The 24590-nt window shown below is 52.3% G+C and overlaps 6 protein-coding genes across 6 annotated transcripts; 5 read left to right on the forward strand and 1 right to left on the reverse strand.

Moving 5' to 3' along the window:
• Window positions 1-2807: 2807 nt before the first annotated feature.
• Window positions 2808-4463, forward strand: CTRU02_211359 (transposase; the record flags this gene model as incomplete). The annotated part of the gene is made up of 1 exon (XM_070205615.1): window positions 2808-4463. One exon carries the CDS (start codon window positions 2808-2810, stop codon window positions 4461-4463), a length of 1656 nt encoding a protein of 551 aa, XP_070060858.1.
• A 3203-nt stretch (window positions 4464-7666) lies between these two features.
• Window positions 7667-10851, forward strand: CTRU02_211360 (cdc24 calponin; the record flags this gene model as incomplete). The annotated part of the gene is made up of 3 exons (XM_036720383.1): window positions 7667-8248; window positions 8336-9121; window positions 9181-10851. 3 exons carry the CDS (start codon window positions 7667-7669, stop codon window positions 10849-10851), a joined length of 3039 nt encoding a protein of 1012 aa, XP_036588126.1.
• A 1212-nt stretch (window positions 10852-12063) lies between these two features.
• Window positions 12064-12560, reverse strand: CTRU02_211361 (mitochondrial 37S ribosomal protein mS37; the record flags this gene model as incomplete). Its single annotated transcript, XM_036720384.1, has 2 exons — window positions 12064-12251; window positions 12455-12560. The coding sequence occupies 2 exons, from the start codon at window positions 12558-12560 to the stop codon at window positions 12064-12066; spliced, it is 294 nt and encodes a 97-aa protein (XP_036588127.1).
• Window positions 12561-13446: 886 nt separating this feature from the next.
• On the forward strand, window positions 13447-14128 carry CTRU02_211362 (uncharacterized protein; the record flags this gene model as incomplete). Its single annotated transcript, XM_070205616.1, has 5 exons — window positions 13447-13467; window positions 13520-13606; window positions 13664-13741; window positions 13794-13923; window positions 13986-14128. The coding sequence occupies 5 exons, from the start codon at window positions 13447-13449 to the stop codon at window positions 14126-14128; spliced, it is 459 nt and encodes a 152-aa protein (XP_070060859.1).
• Window positions 14129-16792: 2664 nt separating this feature from the next.
• Window positions 16793-21004, forward strand: CTRU02_211363 (uncharacterized protein; the record flags this gene model as incomplete). The annotated part of the gene is made up of 3 exons (XM_036720387.1): window positions 16793-17874; window positions 17948-18321; window positions 18372-21004. 3 exons carry the CDS (start codon window positions 16793-16795, stop codon window positions 21002-21004), a joined length of 4089 nt encoding a protein of 1362 aa, XP_036588130.1.
• Window positions 21005-22322: 1318 nt separating this feature from the next.
• On the forward strand, window positions 22323-23931 carry CTRU02_211364 (WW domain-containing protein; the record flags this gene model as incomplete). The annotated part of the gene is made up of 3 exons (XM_036720388.1): window positions 22323-22416; window positions 22476-23723; window positions 23789-23931. The coding sequence occupies 3 exons, from the start codon at window positions 22323-22325 to the stop codon at window positions 23929-23931; spliced, it is 1485 nt and encodes a 494-aa protein (XP_036588131.1).
• Window positions 23932-24590: the final 659 nt, after the last annotated feature.

Below are 24590 nucleotides of genomic sequence, written 5' to 3' on the forward strand. Positions count from 1 at the left end.
TGATGAATGCCATAGGGAATTGACTTTTTGGGGAGTTCGCCTCCTCTTCATGTCAGCCCGGGACTCCCTCAGCTATAATTCTTGGTAAAGTTTGCTTGACGGCATCATGATCCACGGCTACTCGACTGGCATTTTATTTGCTACGTTTCGTGGCGAAGGCCCTCAAGCATTCGGGCCGTTGCATTGGCCACGGCAAAACATGTCGCAAAGAAAACCCTTGGGCGATCCTTTTCGGGCTCAATCCCAATTGCCGGTATTGAATGGCAATAGCTATTGGCAATGCCATCTCAGCCAAATGATCTGCCGCGTTGAAAAGGAAATCCAGCAAGACACTGGGCGCGCTCTAAAGGGATTTTCCGGGGTGCTTCGGCTCGGGAGCCGATGAGGTGCATGCACGAGAGATTTGTCCCGATAGACTATGCCCAGTTCGTGAAGGGTTCAAGAGCCTCAGCCCAATAGCGACGTCTTAGCGGCCTCTGCAAGCCACTGGAGCGCCTTCTTGTCCCATTCTTTAATTCAGATCCTTTCTTTATGATGTTGGTTCGCATATCCGGTTCTGGCCGCAATAGGTGACCAAGACGAAGTAAATGAGGCATGTTAAATTTCGTGGACAATTTACCACACAGCTCTCAGCAGCTTCAGCGGAACCCAAGACAAGTATAGCCGAACAATTGCAACCTCATGGTTTACCAGTCGTAGTCTTTTTTTTTTTTTTTTTTTTTTTCGTGTTCATCTCCTCAAACGGGCGCCGAGTCTCAAGCATACCGCCTCGAGAGTGCCCCAGCGCTCATCATCAGCCACCGTCAACGCCCTCGCCCATACTTCTTCGCTCGAGACCTTCCCCACAAGGGCGGCATCTCGGACAGCCTAGGCCGAGAGTGAGACGCACCGTTGAAGCCTCCATGTCCCTCATACCTGGGGCTGAGATGAACGTGGTGACACAAGCTTGCATTTTTTTCTTCACAAGGCCACGCGAACGGGGAAACATAATGTAGGAGCGTTGCGCCAAGTGTCCTTGGACAACACCAACACGACTAGGGAAAAAGTAACCTGAGAATCACATATGGAGATGCACGGCATCGCGGGGCAAGGAAGGAAAATGTATGATGTAGGGCCGCGGTGGTTGCGGCCAGCAGGATTCCCCTGGAGAGTCCTTCATTCGGAGTGGGTTCCGTCCGCCGCCTCATCCTACGCAGTAGCACATAGCATCCCAGGTATCGTAGGCAGGCCCCAGGGGGGCAAGCGGCATGAGGTGGCATGGTGTCGAGTCGTCCCTCATCCCAAAACAATTGTCATGTGAGGCTCCCACTGTTTCCTTGGACCTAGTGGGCTTGGTCATCCAGGCGCATGAACTGAGTGTTTCAACTGTCTTGACATGTTTTGGTTGGCAGCGATGGGGTGTTGTCGGATTGGATCCGCGGTTATGGATGGGCGACCCTTTAGTCCTACAGATCTTTCCATCTGGTGCGATGAATTAGGTTATGTGACGGGCCGTGATGGGAAGATGACGATGGATGTCCACGGGCGACGGATCGGCCGTGTGTCAGGGTAAAACTGACAGCCAACATCTTTTGCAAGTACAGTTCGAGTTGAGGGGGCAGAATTCCGCTCGAGCAGATAGACCCTGGAGGGGGGCGAGATGGGAGATTTCAGAAGGACGAGGATGTCCTGTCTTTGGAGGCGAAGCCGTGGTGAAGGGGTGGATAAAAGCAGCATTGTAGCAGTCCTGTGCATTTAGGCATCGAAACAACAGACGGATGGGAGATGCTCATGCACTTATCTGAGAGCCCGCGCGCCGATAGTCAGACTCACGGATGCTGGTGGCCGGGCGGTATAAATGCTGACGGGCAGCAACAAGAGTGGGGTTCGAAGTATAGACCTTGTCGTCTCTAGCAACGGTAGAGCAGCACAACTATGATGTCTGCTAGGAGGAGACGAAAGTCGATTTAAGTTGGGCAATTGAGGGCGAGATGGTGAAGGCCCGAAGGCTGCAGACACGACGGGGCTGCGCCTGAAGGCGTATAGCGCATCGTTAGTTTGGAGAAGGTGAAGACCGAACCCGACAGCGTACCGCAGGAAGTAAAGAGTACTTTGATGGTCGGTAACAACTGGTAAGTGGGAGTTTTGGAGGAGTGACGGGCTGGCGATGAGCGCAATTTCGAGAATGGAAAAAGAATGTGATTTTGTGTTGTTGTTATTGCCGTTTCTAAGAGCCAAGAAGGAGTCTCTTTCCGCCTCTAAATTGTGATGACGCAGCAAAAGGAATCCAGCCAAATGGTACATGGTAGTAAGCAGGCAGGTAGTGGTAGGAACAAATTAGGACAAGGCAAGAACAGACCAAAATCAAATCCAAAACCAGGGAGCCGAACAAGTGAAGAAGCTTGTTGGGGAAAGAGGCCGGCCGGGTGGGTAGGCACTCTTGCTACATAGTGCCTCCTCCTTCCGGCCAAGGCGAGTAGTGGAAGCTAAGTCCCTGCCTACCGAAGAACGGGCAGAAAAAGGGCAAGAAAGGTAGGAGGAGATACTTTCCCTCTTTCCTGATCTCATGAACATTAAGCCTCAAGCGTCAAGCCTCTCAGCCCCCCAAGCCTCAATCAAGCATGAAAGAAGGAGCGGGCGGGATCTAGTGGGAACGGCTTGTCTTATCAAGCAATCACCTCATCAACGCTCCGCATTCTTTCTCTCTTTTTATTTTTTAATATCTTATAACGTACATGATAAGCGAGTGAGACAGACAAGCGAGTGAGACAGTAAACCGCGACCGTCGCACCTTGACGCGACCGGCACCTTTTCCTCTACAATAAATCATGGAATCAGCTAGTATTGAAAGAAGGTTACAAATTGCCCTTCAAGCAATGAGAAATGACCCAAAACTTAGTGCTCGGGCCGCAGGTGCACTCTATACAGTCAGTCACGCAACATTAAGCCGGCGACTAAAGGGAATAGTCTCACGACGCGACAGCATGCCTAATTCACGGAATTTATCAGATTTAGAAGAGAAGACAATAGTTGAGTATATTCTCGACCTAGATGCGCGATCATTTCCTCCCCGGCTGAGTGGTGTGGAAGAAATGGCCAATCGACTTCTCGCAGAGCGCGACGCGCCTCCAGTTGGGAAGCGCTGGGCTTCTAATTTCGTCAAGCGACAACCACAGCTTAGGACGCGTTTCTTTCGCAAGTATGACTATAAGAGAGCTCAATGCGAAGATCCAGAGGTGATTCGTGGCTGGTTTTCGCTTGTGAAGAATACAATTGCGAAGTATGGTATTGCTGATGCTGATATCTACAACTTTGATGAGACCGGCTTTATGATGGGCGTTATTGCTTCTGGAATGGTTGTTACAAGTGCTGAAAGGCGTTCAAATACGAAGATGACACAGCCTGGCAATAGGGAATGGGTTACAGTTATCCAGGCTATTAATTCCCAAGGGGAGAGCATCCCGCCATACATCATCGTTGCAGGCCAGTATCACCTCTCAAGCTGGTATACAGAAACCTCTCTTCCGGGCGATTGGGCTATTGCAACGTCTGAAAATGGATGGACAACAAACGAGAGAGGTATTGACTGGATCAGACACTTCGACATTTATACAAAACCACGTACGTCTGGGAAATATCGCCTCCTCGTTGTTGATGGTCATGAAAGTCACCACTCCGCAGCCTTCGAGCTCTTTTGTCAAGAAAACAACATTATTACACTGTGCATGCCGGCTCACTCGTCTCATCTACTTCAACCCTTAGATGTTGGTTGTTTTCAGCCGTTAAAGAATGCCTACGGTCGGCAAATTGAGAATAAGATGCGGCGAGGCACAACCCATATCTCGAAGGAAGATTTCTTTGCAGCATTTCACGAAGCTTTTAAGCAGTCTTTTACGAGGAAAAATATCCAGGGAGGTTTCCGAGGAGCTGGACTTGTCCCTTTGAATGCAGAAAGTGTTCTCTCAAAGCTGGATGTAAAGTTCCGAACGCCAACGCCTGAGGAGGGGGTCCCTCAGACACCAGACCCTTGGATCTCTAGGACGCCGAGCAACCCAAGCGAAGCAAGATCACAGTCTACTTTTATTAAGAGTCGAATCTCACGCCACCGAAGCAGCTCTCCAGCATCAATTTATAGTGCTGTGAGTAAGCTAGCCAGAGGGACAGAAGGACTAGGGCATCGGGTAGCATTACTAGAGTCAGAGGTTCAAATCCTTCGAGAGGAGAATGCAATATTAAGTCGGCGTCGAAGGGCTAAGAAAACACGTCTACAGAAAGGAGGAAGTCTTACTATATCTACTGGAGAGGATATACAGTCGCAAAGAGAGGCAGACACGCAACTACAAGAGGAAACGCGACGGAGTAGTGGTCGCAAAGTGAGGTCTGAGACGACTCATCGTCGGTGTGGCGTATGCGGGAATACAGGCCACAACGCGAGAACATGTCAATTTATTGAGGAAACATCCGAAGAACAGGAATCCGAGTAGTATTAATCAATCTAAGATTTCTTGTTATAGATTTCGATATTATTGTCGCGAAGGTCTGGTTTACTGTCTCACTCGCTTGTCTGTCTCACTCGCTTATCATGTACGTTATTTTATATTATTTTCCCCAAAATGGCCCTCCCCACCCATGCCCGAGGCGTTTTACATATTAGCAGTATCCGTACCGACACACACACACACACACCCACGAGCCTTTCTGCGTCCCTCCCTCGCTTCAAACCACAAGGTGAGTAGTACCGATGCTTGCCGTCCGGACGGGGGTGATGCGGTGTGGATGGCCTGAGAAGAGCTTGTAGGAAGTGGGTGGTCAGTTCATTGCCCATTTCAACAACGGAGCTATTGAATTTCACCAGCGGGGGGAAGAATGACCATAAACGTCCGGACGGACACCATTTCGTCATTTTCGTATGTGCTTGATAAACAGTCAACGGGGGGCAGCAACATCGACAGGGCAACAGACAGTTGATTTTTAATTATTTATTTTATTTTTGAATCCTGCAAGGACTTGGGTTTGAGACGTAACTTCTGGATCCACGTTGATTGAGTGCGAGTTGCGGGCACGGGTACTAACTCTGTAGAGAAACTGGAGCACACACAGCAAACGTCTGTCTTATGTTGGGCGGGTTTAATATCAAGCGGCCAGAATCACGGGGTCGCAATGCCAGGAGATACCCGTTTGCGCCATGGTTTCCATTCAGGGCATGACGATGACATACATCAAAGGGCAGAGAAAGGCTGGCACGGCATGTTTAAAGGGCTGCCGATATCTCGTGATACATGCTGTATTCGTTTCCGGCGTTGGCGTCGCATCTGCGGCAAGCCAGGTTGGCATCCACCCCTCCTTCCCTCCCTCTTCCTTTTGTTCCATTGACCTTCTCGAACAAATGTCACCCATTATATGCGTATGTGTATTGATGTTTATGACACAGATGATTGAGAGTAACATATGCGGATATTGCATGCTTGCTGCGTTTGCGATACATGGTATGTTATATGTAGCATTTCCTCTTTTTCAACTTCCGTTTCCCGTCTGCCTGGACTTAGTGTAGTACCAGGATCCAAGGGTTTACAGTATCCACTGCCACTGCTGCAAGACCAACATTACCACCACCATCCATCTGCTAGTACTGCTAGTACAACCACCACGGACTATCCCCATCATCACAGACGTAGGATGCTCAGACGGTGCCGCTTTGTGGCCAGTGATGCTGTATCTGCTGCTCTCTTTGCGTGCTGGTCTCCCAATGTTGTGTACTATTAGAAGCCATGGAATGGTACGTACACGGCCGGACCGTGTTACCTTCAATCAATGAGAGACGTGATCTGTCCACTGTGACGGGAAACTCGTCCCAAAGCAGATTAGCGCACCCGCCCGCTAATTTTGAAACACCCAAAACCTCCATCAGAATCAATGCGAGTAGCCTGAGAGTCCCCAAGGACCTTCCAGTTCCCTGACTGAGAGGTACAGTAGACAAGAGCACAGAAGCAGCAGTATAGCCAACAGAAGAAGCACTATCAGCACTAGGAAGGGAAACCCTTTCCCTCGAGAAGAAACCTGACCCAAAAGGCATGTGGGATACCCCATTCATCTAGAGGGAAGCCGACCCGTACTTTGAATGCAGTGCACCTGCAGCACCGCACCAGACCACTTACTAGTACAAGCAGTAGAAGCGGCGCTCAGAGTCCCTTTTCCCTCCCCTCACCCCCCTCCTCAACCCCCTCCAACCTGCTATGCCGAAGGGACCCAATCAATCCTCGCACCCACTAACTCACTCATCCATCCCTCTGCCATTCCCACTCTATCCCATTCTCGGTACCCACACACCATCCACAATTAACCATTCACCATCCGCGCCTCTCTCTTTCTCTCTGTATCCGCCTCTCTGTCTCTCCGTTTATCTGTCTACAGTAACCTCTCCTAAACCCCCCCAAATACAAGGATACATGGTAGATGGAATCCTTCCCCCCTCCCCTACCATACCCCCCTCCATCCACCATTCTTCTCCCTTTCTCGCTCTCAAAGGCACACACGCACACACAAAGACCAGCAACAGAACGGGTACTGGTCCTGGAACCACAAACTGGAACCCGACTTGGCTGGCCTGACCCGACCTACCTTTCAACATTCAGTACGGATCCTCAACCCAACCAGCCTACCCTTCCCTTCCTGTTCCCCCCTTCCCTTCATCCCCCTTCCCCTGCCCTTAAGCTCGTCTGACCCTGACCTCTTCGCCCCGTACCTAACCCAGGTCCCAGGCCGTTCCCCCTCCAGGTCGAATCAAGACATACTCATGCACGCCGACTGCAGCAGCCTGCGTCCTGCAACAACATCCCCCCAAGTCGAGCGACATCACCGTTCCCGCTTCGTCTCGCAAGCCTCCTTCAAGCTTGCTCTCTAAATATTGCTGTGCCCTTTGAACGATATCTGTCCCCCGCCAGATCATCCTTCACAAAGCCCCGCGAGGGAAACGACAAGTACAACAACGCTACTGTTGAACCGCCCACCACAAGAGATCAGCAGGGGGGACAAAAGGCATTGGTTTCGCCCCGATAGCCCCCATCGCTCCGCACCGCTCCGCAAACTTCGACTCGTAGACTCGAATTTAGACCCGCCCGACCAGCCCAACCTCCCTCCTCCACCGACACTCGGCGCCGGCAGTTCTGTCACACACACACACACACTCTGTGTCAACACTATTGCTGTCTTCCTTCGTCAACCTGCTGGTTGTTTTTTTTTTCTCTTTCAGATCGCAGTCGAGGGGCATCCGACGACCGAACAAGAAAAAAAAGACTACACCGACGTCGACCGAATTGGATCAGAGCCCCTTGTTTTCACATTCCTGTGCTCTCCTTCTGCGACGACGCCCGACCACTACGAAACCCTCCCCAGTACCGACCGTGACCGCTAGATCGTGGCCTCAATCCCCCCCCTAACCACCAATACCCCTTCGAGTTCCGGCCCTTACGCGAGTTGACCGACTTCGAGAACCCTTGCGCTGAATGACGAGAGCCCCAGTCATTCCCCTCCGGATAGAAGCGCTTCACTCCCCTTCCACCGCCTCCGCTCTTACCCCTTCGAGTTCTGCCACGATATCCGACCGACCGTGATCTTTCTCAACCGTCACTGCCCGCAAGCCGTTTCCTCGCTTCCTCCCCCCTCCTACCGCCGGATGGGCTAGGACGTCATGGCTCATGCTCCTCTACTTAGAAACAACACGGCTCCTGTATTCCAGAACCCCGGCGGAATTGGCGGCCTACCCAATACCATGAGTAATGCGCCGCGCGCCAGCCAACTCTCCGGCTCGACAGCATATACATCGTCCTCCGGCTCCATCACCTCCCTAGCAAGTGCATCGACTGTGACGCCTGCCCAAAATGGAGGACCAGTTGTCGCAACGGCAAACATTATCAACCAAAAGGCGGATGCCTCGCGCTCCCTTTACCAGATTTGCATGTCGTTGAAGCAGCGCTTAGCACAAGTGCCCGGTTTCGACCCCTATCTGCAACAGTTGGACCCCAACGACCCCGTCGAATCTCTGTGGAGCCTTTTCCGTACTGGTTACCCATTTTTGGACATTTACAACGCTCTGCAGCCCGAGAAGACACTCGAGATTGAAGACACGAATGCTGCTGCATCCGAAAGCAAGAAATCAAAGATCGCTATTTTCAAATTTATCCAGGCCTGTCTGAAGGAGTTGAGTATCTCCTCTGCCGAATGCTTCGTCATCAGCGATGTCCTGGGCAATGACACGACTGGGTTCGTGAAGGTATGCAACATAGGATTGCCCCCTGATTCATCACCCTGCGATCCAACCTTGTATGATTGGAGTGCACTGTTGCTAACTTGGTCGCAGACAACTCAAGTGGTAAATTATGTCCTTGATCTGGCAGAGCAACGAGGTCTCCTACTACAGCTGCAACCTTATCCCGAAGATGACATGCCAAAAGAACCCGGCTCCAAGCTGAGTTACCGAGACCACATCATTAAGGAACTGGTCGACACGGAGCGCAAGTATGTCCAGGATTTGGAGAATCTGTACGATCTTAAGAGCAGTTTGGAGACCAAGGGTATCATTACCGGCGACACCATCCACCAGATCTTCCTCAACATCAACGCTATTCTCGATTTCCAGCGCAGATTCCTCATTCGGGTTGAGACTACAAACTCTATGCCCCAAGCAACACAGCAATGGGGCGCTCCTTTTGTCGCATATGAAGATGCGTTCGACATTTACCGACCCTTTATTGCTAACCAGCGAAAGGCGGCCCAGGTTGCCAGCCAAGTCTTTGACCAGATCAAGGCTGCCGGCCACCCTGTAGCGGTAGACTTTAACACTCTCGATGGCTTCCTGCTTAAGCCCATGCAGCGACTTGTGAAGTACCCGCTTCTGTTGAAGGATCTGATGAAGAAGAGTGATGATGAGGAAATCAAGGCCGACTTGGCGGCGGGTATTGAGGCTGCCGGGCGCGTTCTGTCTAGGGCCAACGAAGAAGTCAACCGTGATCTTTTGGACGAGGCTCTGGATGATCTGCGAACCCGAGTTGATGATTGGAAGAATCACCGCGTGGAACAGTTTGGCAGATTGCTGATGCATGGCGTTTACACCGTCGTCACTGGCAAGAGCGAGCAAGAAAAGGACGTAAGTACAGCAAAAAAGACGCCCCTTCCACGGCTTAAACAGGACACTGACATTTGCAGTATGAAATCTACCTTTTCGAAAACATCTTGCTCTGCTGCAAGGAAATCTCGGCGAACAAGAGTAAGGACAAGAAGGACAAGACTCGGTCTACCGGTCCAAAAATAAGGAACAAGAATGCCAGACTGCAATTAAAGGGCCGCATCTTCATGACCAATGTCACTGATGTCCTCTTTCTTTCGAAGCCCGGTTCATACAGTGTCCAGATTTGGTGGAAGGGCGACCCCGGCGTGGAGAACTTCATGATCAAGTATTCCAACGAGGAGCAGATGAAGAAGTGGGCCGATGCCCTGGAGTCGCAGCGAAAGGACAACGCGCCCAAAGCCTCAACGAGCCCTGACCAGGCGGCACCCGACTTTGCCTGGACTCGTGAACACGGCGGCAAGCTCGAGAACCCGTACCTTAACCAAGACGACGACGATGACGAGGAGCTCTGGCCGGCAGCGTCTGCCCCCGCACAATTCCCGATGCCCACTCAGTCTACCGGTGGCCATATGCTGCCACGCAACCCATCAAGCACTAGCCTGCGACAGCGTTCTGCGACAGGAGAGAGCCTTGCTGGTATGGCGAGAGCACCGCCGCCCAGGTTCCCGCTCCCACAGCCCCCGGTTCCCTTGAGCTTGCAGACTCAGGCTCCTCTCCCTGGTGCTTCTTCACCTGGAGCTCGCGGTGGCGATTCCTACTTCTCCCCGGTTGCTGAATCTCCTGTCTCCTCGCGCACAAGTGCCACAAGCGGCATGTTTACCACCCCCAACTACCAGTTCCCCAAGTCGCTCACACCTCAGCCTGGTTGGGGTGATGATCCGAATCAGAGGTACACGGCGCCTGCCATGCCTCGTGCGCCATCCAGAGATGGCGCTCCCCAGAGGAACCCCCGTGGGCCCTCGTTGCCAGCTATGGCATCCAACAGCCAGAGCGCCGCACAGCAGCAGCGGAGCAGATCCTACAGTACCCCCGATATCAACGGCCCAGGAAGTATCCGTCGCACTCAGGGCGGCACCCCCGTCCCAGCTGTTCCTGGTATTCCCCCACACCTGCATCCCGCTCATGACCAAAACATTCCTCGGTCTCAGACGGGCTCTCCCAGGATGAACGATATGCCTGTCCGCTCGAACACGCAGAGTCCCGGCGCCCAGCGCGAACGGCAGTATGGCCACCAGCAGTCTGGAAGCTACGGCGGCACAATGTCGCAGTTCCCTGCTCAGCCGATCTACCCTCGTCAAGGAACGCCAAACTCTGTCGTCCACGACAGACAGCTCAGCATTGACGCTGCTGCATCCATGAGCGCGATGATGTCCCCTCCTCTTGGCACTGGCGTCAGCGCGACTCAGTCGAACCCGCTTGCCAGCCCAGAACTCCCGATACCGACGCAGTTGAAGGTCAAGGTGAACTTTGTCGACAGCGGCAACTATGTCACCCTGGTTGTTGCGTTTAACATCACCTATCAATCTCTGATTGATCGTATCGATGCCAAGCTTGCACGGTTCACCAACAGCAGCATCAGCAAGGGAATGCTCAAGCTGCGCTACCAGGATGAGGACGGTGACTTCGTCACCATTGCCAGCGACGACGACATCCAAATCGCCTTTATTGAGTGGCGCGAGGGTGCCCGTAACACCAACCCAGGCGGAGTTGGTGAGATTGAACTCTTCTGCGTTGGAGAGACGGCCTGAAGGCCCCATTTCTATGTCGAAGTAGGTCATTTGGGAGAAGAATAGGATTTTCCCAGGCGCATCATACCATATACCCACCGGGGAGGGGAGGGGCATTTCTTTGCATACAACACGGCGTTCGGAGCAGATTGTTTCACCTCATTTTTATACCTCTTAGCATCGCATCAATATCGGAGCAAGTGGTTGCCGGTCTGTAAGACAGGGGTTGCAGCGACGACCACTTTGCAGTCAGGAAGCATTCGGAGTGACGGGATTTAGACAGCGCTATCATCATGACCACGTTTTCCGCCTCACGACAGACACTCAACCAACGGGTTTCACTCAGGTTTTATGAGGTGCTCATCCAGCTCAAACCGCCTTCTTGGAAATACTTATAAGCGTTACCCGATTCGCAGCTCTGGATGCACTTGGCATATGCCTCTCTGAGCCTCGAAAGCCAGATGGACGGTCAATGGCACAGGAAACCCAGGCACTCTTCTTTTATCTTGGGCTTTTTTTCGTTCATCCTTTTATTTTTTTTATTCTCTTCTCACGTTGGTTGTTTACTCGTGAAATGACTGACCCTCGTTCGATCGTTACGACTTTGATGATGATGGAGGATTTTGCACAGGTGTTTGAAGGGTTTCTTGCTGGTGGACAGCACCGGCCAGGAATGAGATGTTTGTTTTGTCGCTCGCTACAGCTTGGGATCGGCTTCTTGACTGGCGCTAGCTAAAGGATACTGAAGAATGGAAGGCGTTACTGACCCTTCAATTTGAGTTGAACAATCGCGATGTGGTATTGTTTACGTGTGAACTCGGTGACCGTTTGCTTACTGCTTGCTACTATTATCCTGGGTAGTCTTCTGCCACACTGTGAATGTGACCTCGAAACATGGTTTTCATGAGAAAATGTGTGCTTTTGATTGTGACATGGCAACTCGTGTGCCGTATATGATACATAGTATACAACAACCATCCTCTTGAACGCCTCATCCGGTGTATAATAGTTCGTGTTTCCACAATGCGTGGGCGCGCTTCAAGCCCCGTTGGAACCAACTCTAGCAGGCTCGCCGTCTGTCTCATGCCAACGACATGCCTGCCGGCCGCAACGAAAAGCCTTCTGCCCCTCAGGGCGTATTCGGTTCTCTCCCTCGCAGCGAGTGAGTTGTCCACGTAGCACATGGTAAACTCCATCCTTTTTGTTTCTCCTCCTCCCTGCCCGACAGCCACCTCACTGGTTGCCCTTGGTGGGCTTGATGTCCTTCTTGTGAGGGATCACGCGGTCGTACATGCGGCCGAGGTGGTAGTTGATGGTGGAAGAAGCCTGCTTGGGCTCCTTGGGCTTGTCCATGCAGGCACGCAGCGAGTTCTCGAGGGCGGCACAGCCTTGTGTGTTGTAGCCTGCGGAGGCCCAGCAAGCTGTGCAAGACGGTATTAGCTTACAAGGTCCTTAAAATGGAGACTGGGGGGTGTGATTTATGGGCTGGTGGTGATGGATGGATAGCTCCATAGATGGAAAACCGTTGTCGGAGCTAGTTTACCAGCCACGCGACCATCCACCATCCAACCCAACACACAGCAACAACAGTTGGGATGCAATAGGGAGGGAAGATGGAGCTTACCGAGAACGGAGGTCATGACCTGCACACATGGGTTGGCGGCTTGCTTGTTGGGCTGCTTCACACGCAACACCTTGATAGGGGGAAGACGCATAGGTTGTTTGGCCATGGTGGGCAATTATCCGTATCGAAGGTGTACGTCGTAATCAAATTCGTAAGTGTCTTTTCGAATCGGAATGCCGTTGCGTCGCGGTCGGTCGGGGATGAATGGCCTCACTCGGGAAATACCACAAAAAAAAAAGATCCTACCAAAGAATGGCCCCCCCATCCTCGAAAGCTCTGAATGCGCCTGGCAGACACATTTTCGCCAATCACGTGCCCTCAGCCTCGCGGTGGTCTCACGGGAAATTCGTGATTGGCCAGAGACGCGTAGTGGCGCCTCATAGTGGGGTAGGAATCAGACGCACGGATCACCGCTGCAGAGAAGGTCGAAAGCGGTGGGGGAAGGAAGGAAGGACCCTCCAGATGCCCTTTAGCGTCTACCATCGGGAGCTGCCGATTGGCTGGAGGCAATGGAATGTAAACAAAGGAACAATGGGGGAAAGAAGGAGGGAAGACAAGACCGAAAGCGTTGCGACGGCAGCCCACCACACAACCTCTTTTTTCCATGTCCCTCCAATACTAAAAGTTCATCTCTTCCCGGCTCTCTACGAGGGTGTGGTCAAGGCGACCATTGGGGGGGGGGGATAACCTGACCAATTACCCACTTATTTAAATGAATTATGGGTCTATCTGACCAATTTTATGATTGGCTGTATTGAGGTGAAGTGGGTCCACCTGACCATGGAATTTTTAATCGGTCAGGTGCACGGACCAGTTACTGATTGCGTCCCACTACTGATTAGGGTGCATACCCCATATTAATATTTAAATCCCTATTCTATTCTGATTCGCTTCCTTTTCCCTCCGTAACCCTTTCAAATCGTATGCGCCCCCCCCCCCCCCTGGCGCACCGATTCCTAATTACTTCCGAATCAGTTCAGAAATCCGACATCATGCCTTCATACAAGGATTCTGTAAGTACAATGGAATCGGTTTAGGATCGATTCAGAACTGATTCAGAATCAGGACGATTACAAGACCTACAAAGAAGGTCTTCTCCAGGGCGGCAAGAACCACCGCATGGAGGATCTTCCTCCCTTCGAGTTCAACGAGGTAAGTGATTCAGAAGCGATTCCACAACGATTCAGAAACAGTTCTGAATCGATTCAGGCTGGCGAAGTCAAGCTCGCCCCTGGCGAACTCTACTGCCGCTGGGGTGGTAGATCCAGCAGCATCACGTGCACCAAGGTAATTCAGAATCAGTTCCGGATCAGTTCAGAACTAATTTCGAATCGATTAGACGGAGCGGTTCTCGAGCGAGTCGAACCTCAAGAACCACATCAAGAAGCACAAGCTCGACGGGGTCCCGGCCAAGGTTAAGAGCCGCAAGTCCGGCGCGAACTCCGTCGAGGAGAACGATGATGCAGCTGGTAAGTGATTCTGAACTGATTCTGTACCGATTCTGAACTAGTTCTAAACTGATTATGAATAGAATTCTACGACCGCATCCACGGCATCGCCATCGGCGCTCGCGATGACAGCGAGCTGCAGACTCCTTCCAAGAAACGGAAGGCGCAGACCCCTCCCCCCTTCTTGCCGTGCCCACGCGCAAGCGGGGCAACCAAACTGTGGTAAGTGATTCTCAATCGATCCGGAATCCTTTTGGAACCCATTCTGCATCGATTCTGCAACAGATCAACTTCGCCGAAATGCGTCGCGCCGCCGGCTTCCCTGCCAAGGGCAAGTGCACCCACTGCACCACTGCCCGCAATGCCAGTAAGTTTAGAATCAGTCTTGAAGCAGTTCAGAACTAATTACGAATCGATTCAGAATGTCCTCCCGCCCTTCGCGATCAGGAATGTGAGGTCTGGGCCCGCTTTGAGGATGATGAAGAAGATGAGGCCTGAATCAATTCAGGATCGGTTTGGAACCAGTTTGGGACTTCTTTCGGGACCGATTTGGAACCGCTTTAGAATCAATTCTTTATAGATACCCGGGGCGTTCGGTTTTTAAGCTTTTTTTTAAAAAAAGCATTTCTAAATCAATACAGAAATGATTTAGAATCGATTCTCTACCTATCCTATATGCTATCAAAGTCCTAACCTTCTCCGCCGCTCTGCTAACTCTAGTTCCTTTTCTTGTAGTTCAAGCTTCTGTTTTTCAACTAGAAGTTTTCTTGCTTCTAATTCTAATCGCTTTTCTTCTAATTCTAGACTTTGCTTCTGTAAGTCAAAGTCATCTTGTTGTCCCTGTCTGATTTCGTTTCTTAAGTTAGAAATAGATGTTCTTTGGAGAGTATTTGACCTAATAACCCCAGAAGATGAAGCATGGGAAAGACGAGGGGATCGATTCCGAATCGCTTCTGAAAGACTTCGGGATCGATTCGGAATTGAGGATGGACTTCTTGAATTAGTACCCCTTGAGGGACTAGACGTAAAGAGTCGGGTTGATAAAAGCCTTTCAACACGTTCATTATCTAGTTGCTCACGGGATTCCCTCTGGCGTTGGCGTTTAAGTTCTAAAATAATTTAGAAATAATTATTAATAAATATTAAAGTATTTTTAACTTACGTAAACGGCTTGCAGCTGTATTATAACGGCTAATAATAGAAACATCTTTCCAGGAAAGCCGGATTCCTAGTGTTGTAAACACTGTATCCTGCTCTAAAAGATGGCGATCGTATTCTGCACATCTAAGTACTTTTGAATTAGTTCTCAACGCATTCCAAACCAATTCCGAATCAATTCAGAAGGGATTCCAAACTTACTTCTGGATACATGTAAGTAATGGTAAATACCGATTACTCCAAGTATATGAGGCTTCATGTAAAACCTCAACAGTATTTGTATTAGGTATGAATTGACTCCAATCTGATAAGGGGATTTTAGAGCAGTTCTGATTAAGTCCAGCTGCAATTGTTTTTCGGGCTTTATGTTGAGCCCATGCTTTTATTTGAGGTTCAGCTAAGTAAATTAGTTCCCAAGTGATTCTGAAGCGATTCGGAAGCGATATAGAATTGTGGGAATTGCCGGGCATGGTTGTACTGAATCTGTGATGTAATTAGTTCTGAAGTAGTTCGGGATCGATCCCGGATCGATTCAAAAGTAGTTCGTTTACCATTCTCCAAGGCGATTTAATATCCTCCTCATTTAAAGTCCTTATATCAATAACATAAAGGACTCCATTCTCACTTGTTTCTGGATATTCTATAAATGTAGGTAGAAAGATTACTTTTTGAGCAAGTACATGAACATCCCTGAGGCTATTATGCCCAGAACGGGTTGCCTCTGATGAAACAAGTGTTGGAGGTATTTCTGAATCGGTTTCGAGTTGATCCTGAATCGATTTAGAACTAATTCCAAAGTCGTTCTCATATATCCCTACCTCCTCATTTACTGGTAAGCCAGACTGGGCCTGGGCTGGTAGTTGATAGTAAAGATTTAAGTCTTCTTCAGCTTCTGCATCAAGACTAGTAGGTTCTAATAGAGGACTTATTCCCTCTAGGCGAGGGAAGAGATTTTCAATCGATTGAAGAGCCATTGTAAATCGATTCGGAACGGATTTGGAAGCGTTTAAATGTCGTATGTTCTTACAAAAAGTATGTCAAGGGTGAGGTTTCAAACCGCGCTAAGGAATTTCAACCTGACCATAGCTAACTAGCTGACCATGGTCAGCTGATCTCAGGGTAGCCCCACAAATCACAAAATAAGTGGGTAATTGGTCAGGTTATCCCCCCCCCCCAATGGTCGCCTTGACCACACCCTCCTCTCTACCAATTTCTTTTTTTTTTAGAACCAAGTACCTGGAGACCTCATCTCGCACACACCACACACACACAAACAAATACGCACATACACACACACTCATACACGTCAAGTCATATCAATCACCAATCGTAGGGGTGTTGTTTCGCGCTACATGCGATATCCATTCCTGGCTACCTGTATATCGCGCGCACTTCGCAAAAGATAGATCAGCTTCGATTACTTGCATTTGCCTTTGCCTCTGCTTGTACTTCGTCGCGTTCGCGTCTTTTTCTCTACTTTTTTTTTTTTTTTCTTCTTTTCGCGTCTAGCGTACGCTTTGTTTACTTTTACAAAGTCTGTGTGGTACGGTACTTTACTTACCTCATCCAAATCCCCAATCGCGCCTCTTACGGTCCGCATCCCGCGTCGCGTCGCATTGGAGACCCAAGCTCCCGATAGCTATCCCTCACCCACACACACACATACACCAATTACCTCATCGTCATTCTCATTACCCTCTTCTTCCCGGCAGATGTCTCATTTACAGACGCGATGAACTTCTCCGGATTCTCACACAGCCCGCCCACCGCAGGCGCGGCATCCTCACCTTCCAGATCTCCCTCCTCGCGATCCGCCTTCTCGGATTTGTCCAACGTAAGCCCTAAGGTGGCTCTCGCCGGCTTCTCTGCGCTCGAGGTTTCCCCAAACCCAAACGGCGCTATGACGTCCACAATCAAGTCACTCGCCCTCGGCGGCTTCACCACGCCAACGAAGCCCTCCAGGAGCGCCGCTGCTGCCTCCCTCACTCCTAAAGCAAAGTCGACCTCCAAGAAGAGCGCCCCCAAGTTTGCTTCTCTCTCACTCGGCCCTGAGCCCACGCAAAAGACACCCAAGTCCTCCAGCAAGACTGGCTCGCCTAAGAAGCGTGTCAACCTGACCAGCGGCGTCTCCATCATGTCGCTTAGCCGCGAGAGATCCACGTCTCCTAGAAAGACTCCCTCCCCGCGAAAGCTCACTCTCGCCGAGGATGCCAGCTTCCTGTCCGCTAATGCCTCAACACCGAAGCGTGTCTACGATCTCTCGCCGAGCAAATCGAGCCCGACCAAGTCCTCGTTCCGAACCACCAAGACGCCCTCGCCGAAGAAGGTTTCGTTTGCGGACGAAGCTAGCTTCCTGTCTGCCAGTGGCTCTACACCAAAGTCTCCTATTGGGCTCTCACCAAAGGCCAGCCCTGCGCAGCCTGAAGTGTCTGAATTTTCCGTAATGTCGGTCACATCGCCTGCCGCGTCTCAGGTTTCACGGGACCTCTCCCCTGTCTCGCACACGAGCAGACCCGAAGAGGAGGAGCAGACCGAGAGTGTCCCCGAGACTCCCTCAAAGATACTGGCTGTTGAAGATGAAGATGACAACAATTCTGTGGTGGATTCTCCGTCAAAGGTCATTGAGCCTTATGTTGCACTCCAGTCTCCTTCCAAGGCCTCCGAGGCTAGCTCCATGTTTCAGTCTCCTTCGAAGCTCGACGTCTCGATGCACGATGTCACCTGGATGTCCGATTATAACGGCGCGTATACCTCGCCGTTCCCTACGTACACGTTCGCGACAGCCGAACTTACTGACGCCGCCAAGTCGCTCACGTATGTTACACTAGAATTGAAAACTACCCTTGTTCTGACCTCGTTAACCCTTTTTTTTTTTTTTTTTTTGCAGGGGCCCCTTCCAACCGGAGCTGTTTGAGCAGGCTGATTACACATGCGCACTCGCTGCGCCTAGATTTTCTACTTCCGTACTCCAGCAGAAGCAAGTCCGCAATGCGCGCAGGAAGAAGCAGCAGCAGCGATCCAAGAGGCAAGAAATCCAGAGTATAGAGGTGCAGAAGGCTATAACCCACCAAGTCTCAGAGTCGCTGTTGTTGGACGAGCTTGAAGCCGCACCCCAGTTCCGTGTCATTGCCGCCAGGGGTAAGCTTTCTTACGCTATTTGCACTCGCAAGAAGCAGAGAGTGTCGGAAGAGACCAACGACGACGACGCTGTGTGGTACGAAGGCGAGGATGACGGTATTGCCCTCCTGATCGAGGCCAGACGTAAGTTGCCAAGTCGATGTATCCGCTCATAGTTTCTAACCCTTTTATAGGTGTCGTTCGCAATGAACTTTTCCACGTCCCCATGGGCCCGACCGTTCAGGAAATGCGTCATCAGTACCATGCTGACGTCCAAAAGTACGGCGCAGTCCTCCGCCCCACCCATGGCAAGAGGAACTACAATGGCGAGCCAAAGCGCGCGTACAACAACGACCTCCTCACGCACAGCATTATGCAGCCACTTCTCTCGTTCCCCATGCCCGACCTCACCTTTGAGTTCGTTCTCCAGCATGCCATCAGCGAGTCAGACAAGGCCCATGGCCGTCCTCGACAGAGAACTCGCAACGTCCGTCAGCCCATCGCCATTTACGGTGAGCCCGAGGTATCCAACATTGAGGAGGAAGACGAGCCCCAGAGTCCTACCCCAGCCCTGCCGCGCTTGCCATCCACCGCTACGCACCAGTCGAACGCGAGCCGCAAGCTGAGACTGGACCAAGGTGCCATTAACCTACGTGCCAAGCTGGCTGCTCTTGCCTCTATTCCTGAGCCTATCTCACCTGTCGCCGCCGAGCCTCTGTCTTCTCCTATCGGCCCTGGCTTTACATTCGAGTGTCCCTCGTTTGTCTCTACCCCCGGCAATACTAGAACTATTCATGACATTACCGAGGATGCTGAGCCGGCCGAAGAGGATGCTCAAGACCCAGACAATGTCCCAGAGCTTGTCGCCAGTCCCATGGTCGTGTTTAAGAACCGCACTCCTGGCGCGACCTCCGAGGCCCCTTTCAAGAGACGCCGTTCTCTGCCCGCTGCCCGTCGCCTTTCCTTTTCCGGCCCTCTTCGCCGGGCGTCCCTTCCCCTTGCTACTGGTTCCGACCAGCTCTCGTTGGTGCAGGATCTTGAAGAAGATCCAGCATCCGAGTCGCTGGCGATTGCTCCCACTCCCATGGTCGAGCTCCCTGCGGTGCATAATCCCCTCGAGGTTGATTTAGCATCGCTTGCGGAAACACAGGCTTCACCAGCTCCGGCTGAAGGGGCGTCGAGCATTGGAAGCTCCTCCCCTGCTTCTGTTGTTGTCGACGTCAGAGAGAACCCCGATATCTTCGGGTCCTCCCAGGATCGCCCAGGCTCGCCCATCCAGGCGCTGGCCTCGCTCACGCGTGTTTTTGAAGAGACGAAGGAGATGCAAGATGGCAAAGTTGTTGTTTCCAGAGAAAATGGTCGCCTCATTGTTCGGTTTAAGGTGTCGGACGAGCACGCCGCTCTTTTCGCTGCTGAGTCTGCGCCCGCTTCGCCCGTTGTCCCTGCCGAAGCTATCGAGGATAACGAATCCGCCCCGATTTCTCCTGTGGTCCTTCCGGCCTCTCCCTCGCTCGCCCCTGTTATTCCTGCCCTCCTCGGTCTCTCTGAGAACGACGTCGTGGTCGAGACGGCTGAGGAAGAGGAGGAGGAGGAGGAGGAGGAGGAGAATGATGACGAGGACAAGGTCGACGAGGAGGAAGAGGTCATGCAGGTGCCCACGCTGGACCTGCCCGAGGACGATTCCGATCTGGCGATGCTTAGGAGCTTCGTCTCCCGGCACGCGGCCTCTCGGGCTGCTAGGGCCGCCGAGACCACCGAGCCCGCTGCTCTATCTCCTCTGCCGACGGCGCCCATCCGGCTCGCTGCCACCCCCGAGCGCCTTCGCCAACCCCAGGGTATCTGGGCGGATACCCCCAACTTCACACCATCCTCGGCTGACCGTTCCCGTCGCCTGGCGTCTCCGGCTGTTTCTTCGGCCGCTCGCCAGCCTCTTGGAGCTCTCGACACTAACAGTCCGAGCCCCAGGAAGGTCAAGCGAAAGTCTGAGGAGATTGAGGAGCAGGGGGCGTCGCCGGAGAAGCAATCAGCCAAGAAGCCCCGGAAGGCCAAGGCGGAGAAGGAAAACAATGTTGGCAAGCCTGAGAAGGAAGAGAAGCCCATGAAGGAGAAAGATGAGGACAAGTCGAAGGATGTCGTACCAGAGTCCAGCTCCGGCCCCGCTGCTGGAGTTCGCACTCGTGCCCAGCGCGCTGCCGAACGTGGCGAGGCGCCCCCGGCAACCAAGATTCCCATGCGGCACCAGGTATACGCCAAGGTGAGGAACGGAGAGAAGGATGTCGCGACCGTCACAAGACAGAACACGCGCGCCAATAAGGGAGGTGCGCTGTCCGTTGATGAGGTCCTTGCGCAGCTCAAGGACGGCGCACCTGCGGGCATTGAGACGCGAGCTGCCGCGGCTGCCAGGAAGGACGGTAAGACTGTCCAGTGGGCCGAGCAACTTGCCAGAAGCCAGAGCGAGGAGCCTCCCGTCTACTCCCGGTCACCCTCTCCTCTCAGCCCTGCTGAGGAGAAGGAGGTTGGCAAGGTCACCAAAGCCAGGAAGGCGGCCAGCACCCCTAAGAAAGCAGCGAGTAGCGCCGCAGCAACCAAGACGGCCGGGACGAAGGCGGCGGCGGCGGCGGCGACCAAGTCTACCACCAAGGCAAAGACGGCGACGCCATCGAAGCTCCGCCAGCCTAGAGCATCTGCAGCCGCTGCTGGGCCCAAGACGGAGGGAGCCAAAGTCGCAAAGAAGGTTACACCGGCGACGAAGAAGGAACTCGGCCTCAGCGCCAACGGTACGCCTGCTCCCGCCAAGAGAAGCAGAAGAATCGCCGAGAAGAAGTAAATAAGGGGAGGAGAATACAGTACATCAAGGATGGATGGCATAGAATAGGCAACAGAAACGGATGGGAGGTGGAGGAAACAGCATTGAAGCGACCTAGCATTTTGGGCGGCAAAAAAAAGGGGATTGCATAGCTGTGGGCGTTTGGTTGTTTGGGTTTTTGTCTTTTTTCTTCTTCTTCAACACCTGTTCGTTTAAGGCCGCCCGGCGAGGCTGGCGTGTTGGTTTTTATACTTGGTCGATTTTTATACCCGGTATGAATGATGATGACGATCGACTACTTTTTTTTCGTGTTAGCTTTGAAGTGATGACCTGGGACATGTTGTGACTGCGTGAAATAATCATCGAGAGTAAGAGGAAGGCTCATGATTATACGTATACGGTCCTTATTCCACTGGGTAATCAAAGGGCTTTTTAACACCATTGATTGTTCACATTGATGTCTCACCTCGACATACAGGTTGGGCCAGCCAGCTCCTAACACGACACATGTTGTCAAGCAGGAATGTAGGAGCAACGAAAAGAATGCATTGATAATCAAGCTCAGCCCTACGCATGAGCGGGTCGTCCCGCGGCCAAGTTTAGATGAAGGCTGAGAAACGTGGGGGGGTCCCCCGGTAATTAATTTGAATTGAGGTGAAAGCTATAATGCGGTGGTGGTGGTGGTGGTGGTGGTGACAAAACTATACCGTAATCAGAGCAGTACTTTTCTCTCTCTTAGATGTCCCCCCCAAGCAAACAAATAAGCTGCTAGTATACCTTACACTAACTAAATGCCCCCCCATATACTCCGTAACAAATCACCCAGTCATAATAGTAATAATAATAGTAAACAAAACGCCCAGCTTTCATCCTCTTCCGAACTACCGAGACTCAAGACCACGTGGAGTCGCATCGCATCGCATCTCCCAAATCGTAGCCCAACCTTGCAGCCCATGACAGCCCAAACAGGACCAATCTGACGTGCAGCAACCCGCATCCTCCCCCCCAAGAGACCGCATTACGAATCCTCCGAAAGCCCAGCGGGGGTGGTGTTCCGTGGCCGGTGGCCTCTTTTTTTTTCTTCGTTTATTTATTTTTTTTCCTGCCTTCTTCTGGGGTTTTCTTTGTGGACCGCCAGCTGATTCATTTTTTGCCCCTCGTGGCCCCAAACTCACGACCACGCAATTATCGTCACTTGACCACACCCCCCATCAAAGGCGCGCGACGGTCTTTATAAAATTTCACCCTGCTCGCTTCACCTTTTTGCCTCAAATTTATTTTGGCTCAAAGCTTCCCCCAGACTGTCTTTACCGCGAAACCCCCTCTCAACGGTAAAATCATGTCACTCTTCCAGAACTTTGACGTCGCGAAGCTGGCTTCGCAGCTCGGCGGCTTCAGCATCCCCGATGAACCTGAAGTTAAGCACGACTACGGTGAGATTTAACGTCTCCCTTTCATTTTTTAACGCATCCAAGTACTGACCACGGTACAGGCACAAGGGACTATGGCTACACCAACCACGGCACTCATCCAGGTGGTTACGACGGCAGACCGCCTACAGGGTACGCCAGCGGTCCGCAGCGGGGCGCCGACGAGTACAATCGCGGACACCCCGGCGCTTTCGGCACGTCGGACCCCGAGAGAGCCGCCTATCAGCCCGCGGGCGAGGGTTCCGGCATGTCCTCCCTCGCCGGCGGCGTCGCGGGCGGTGCTGCTGCTGCCGGTACCTATGCCGCTCACCACCACCCCCCTTACCCTACGGACTCGCCCCGTCCCGAGCACCGCTACGGTGACCAGCAGAGCCCTTACCCCTCCGACTCGCCGCGTCCGGAGTCCAATCGGTACCACGGGGAGGAGTCGTCGTCCAGTCCTTATCCGCCGCCTGGACAGCAGCAGCAGCAGGGTTACGGCCGACCTCAATCCCCGCGTTTGCCCGAGGGCTGGATCAAGAAGTTTGACGAAGCGAGCGGACGCTCATATTACGTCAACCGCGCCAACGGTTCGTCTCAGTGGGAGCCGCCTTCCCCTGTAGTCGTCTCCCCGCCGCCTCCCGAGCAGCATCACACCTACGGCCGTCCCCCCTCCCCGCGTCTGCCGGAGGGGTGGATCAAGAAGTTTGACGAGGGCAGCGGAAGGTCGTACTACGTGAACAGGGCGACCGGCTCCTCGCAATGGGAACCTCCTGTCGCAGCCGCCGCTCCTTCGCCCGTGGTTTCTCCCCCGCCGCAGTCTCCTGGTTATGGGGGGTACGGAGATCAACCGAGATACGGAGGGCACTCGCCGCAGCCTGGATACGGTGGACATTCGCCCCAGCCGGGGTACGGGGGTCCTTCACATGGAGAAGGGTACGCGGCGACTGGTGCTGCTGGTGCTGCTGCCGGTGCGGCGGCGGGATACTACGCCGGTCACAATTACGAGCAGAGCCAGCCTCAGCAGCAACAGCGGTATCATGATCCCAACCAGTCTTACGGCCAACCACATGGTCAGCCGTACGGTCAGCCTCAGGGGTCTCCTTACGGTCAGCCTCAGGTGTCTCCTTATGGCCAGCCGCAAGGGTCGCCGTATGGACCGGGATCGCCGTATGGCCAGCCCCATGGTCAACCGTACGAACAGGGCTACGGCGAGGAGGAAAAGAAGAAGAAGAAGAAGAAGAGCAGTAGCAACAGCAACATGTTCCTTGGCGTCGCGGGTGGTCTTGCCGTTGGCGCTATTGGAGGAGCTCTGATTGCGAATGCCTTGGGTATGTCTCCTCACACACACACACTCACACTTATGCTTTTGACCGAGTTACTAACAATATTGCAGATTCTGGATCCGATAGTGAGCATGAACAACACCATGAGCGGTACGAGCGCCACAGTGATAGTGGCAGCTCGTCTGGATCCGACGACCATCACCACCACTACGAACGCGACGATAGCGATCGGGAGGAGTACTACGATGATTAAGCTGCGGCATCAGGCCTGTTTTGCGTGTGTGGGATGACGTGGCTGAATATGAGGCCCCGTCAGGAACGAGACGAGGTGGGTGTTTTGATGATATAGATACCATAGCCCGCAATATAGAATATTGATTCGTTTGCTTACGTTATGATGGTTATTGTGTGGTTTACGATATGGGCAGAATTCCATGATCTATATTGCCGCTCGTCAAGGGTCCTTACTCACATTTATGCCATGGAAGCCCTCTTCTTACCTTTATATTTATTCCTCATGTCCGAAATAGATGTGGCCTAACATCGGCCTCGGCTTCGGTGCCCCCACTTAGGAGCATATTGCTGTTCAACGCCACTTCGGGTTCGGCCTCGGGCACTTACACACAAACAATGTAATCTAAATATTTGAGTTTTGTTATTTCCTCTCCTTGGTGCGGATCGAAGTGACATCAGTTTGTGGACGTCCTAGTGTGGGAGCACCGAATATTATCAAGATTACGATGTGTCTTTTGGTTGGCTTGGTTCATCTAGGCCAGAAGATGCCCAGCCGAAACAAGAGCGTTTGCTTCTGGTATTATCAGAAAGAACATAATTTGCAATTAAGGTAGATCAAGTGTAGCTGCACATAAGCGGCCCAAACCCTCTTCTACTGGCCATGGCCCTTGAATTGAA

This window comes from Colletotrichum truncatum (genome assembly GCF_014235925.2).
Source record: "Colletotrichum truncatum strain CMES1059 chromosome Unknown Contig_0007, whole genome shotgun sequence".
Classification (NCBI taxonomy): Eukaryota; Fungi; Ascomycota; class Sordariomycetes; order Glomerellales; family Glomerellaceae; genus Colletotrichum; species Colletotrichum truncatum.